General features: G+C 52.0%; 1 protein-coding gene across 1 annotated transcript in view; it reads left to right on the top strand.

Moving 5' to 3' along the window:
• Nucleotides 1-94: 94 nt before the first annotated feature.
• The window catches only part of EMH_0073740 (uncharacterized protein), a gene marked incomplete at both ends in the record, with an annotated part of 997 nt that continues 407 nt past the window's right edge, over nt 95-684 (top strand). The window contains 2 exons of the mRNA XM_013499370.1: nt 95-106; nt 366-684. Coding sequence (XP_013354824.1) covers nt 95-106; nt 366-684 — 331 coding nt within the window. The remainder of the gene's footprint in view (nt 107-365) is intronic.

Raw genomic sequence — 684 nt, 5'->3', positions numbered from 1 at the left:
ATAAATAGAGCAGCAAAGGAAGGGTGTTTACTGCTGCTTCTGCTGCTTCTATTGCTGCTGCTGCTGCAGCTCCTGCTGCTGCTGCTGCTGCTGCATGCGCTGCGGTGTATGTACACCTCAGCATTGCTCCCTGCTGCCTCAATATATAAATATTTATTTTCATTTTATTTTGTTTTTTCTGATTGAGGAGCAGCAGAAAGAACAACAGCAGCAGCAAGCCAGCAGCAGCAACTGCAGCGAAGCAGCAGCAACTGCAGCAGCAGCAGCTGCTGCAGCAACACCAGCAGCAGCAGCAGCTGCTGCTTTGCTTCCTTTCTGATTCCTCCTCTCTTTGTGTCATTTCTCTTTTTCTTCTTTTTAAACAGCTGCCAGCCCCCCCAGCAGTAGAAGCAGCAGCAGCAGCAGCAGCAGCAGCCCCGGAGCAGCAGCAGCAGCAGCAGCAGCATGAGCAGCATCCAACGCAGCAGCACCAGCACCAGCAGCAGCAACAGCAGCAGTATTGTGACCCAGGAACTTCTTTTATATTAGCTGATCGAGGGGCACTTGCAGCAGCAGCAGCAGCAGCAGCAGCAACGCCAGCAGCAGCAGCAGCAACAGCAGCAGCAGCAACAGAAGCAGCAGCAGCAGCAGCAAACATCTGTTTTTCCGTTGCTTGTCATTTCTTTCTTAACCAACATCGTCACC

Source organism: Eimeria mitis, genomic scaffold (assembly GCF_000499745.2).
Source record: "Eimeria mitis Houghton genomic scaffold, Emh_scaff4243, whole genome shotgun sequence".
Lineage (NCBI taxonomy): Eukaryota > Apicomplexa > Conoidasida > Eucoccidiorida > Eimeriidae > Eimeria > Eimeria mitis.
This window is presented reverse-complemented; position numbering and strand designations above follow the sequence as displayed.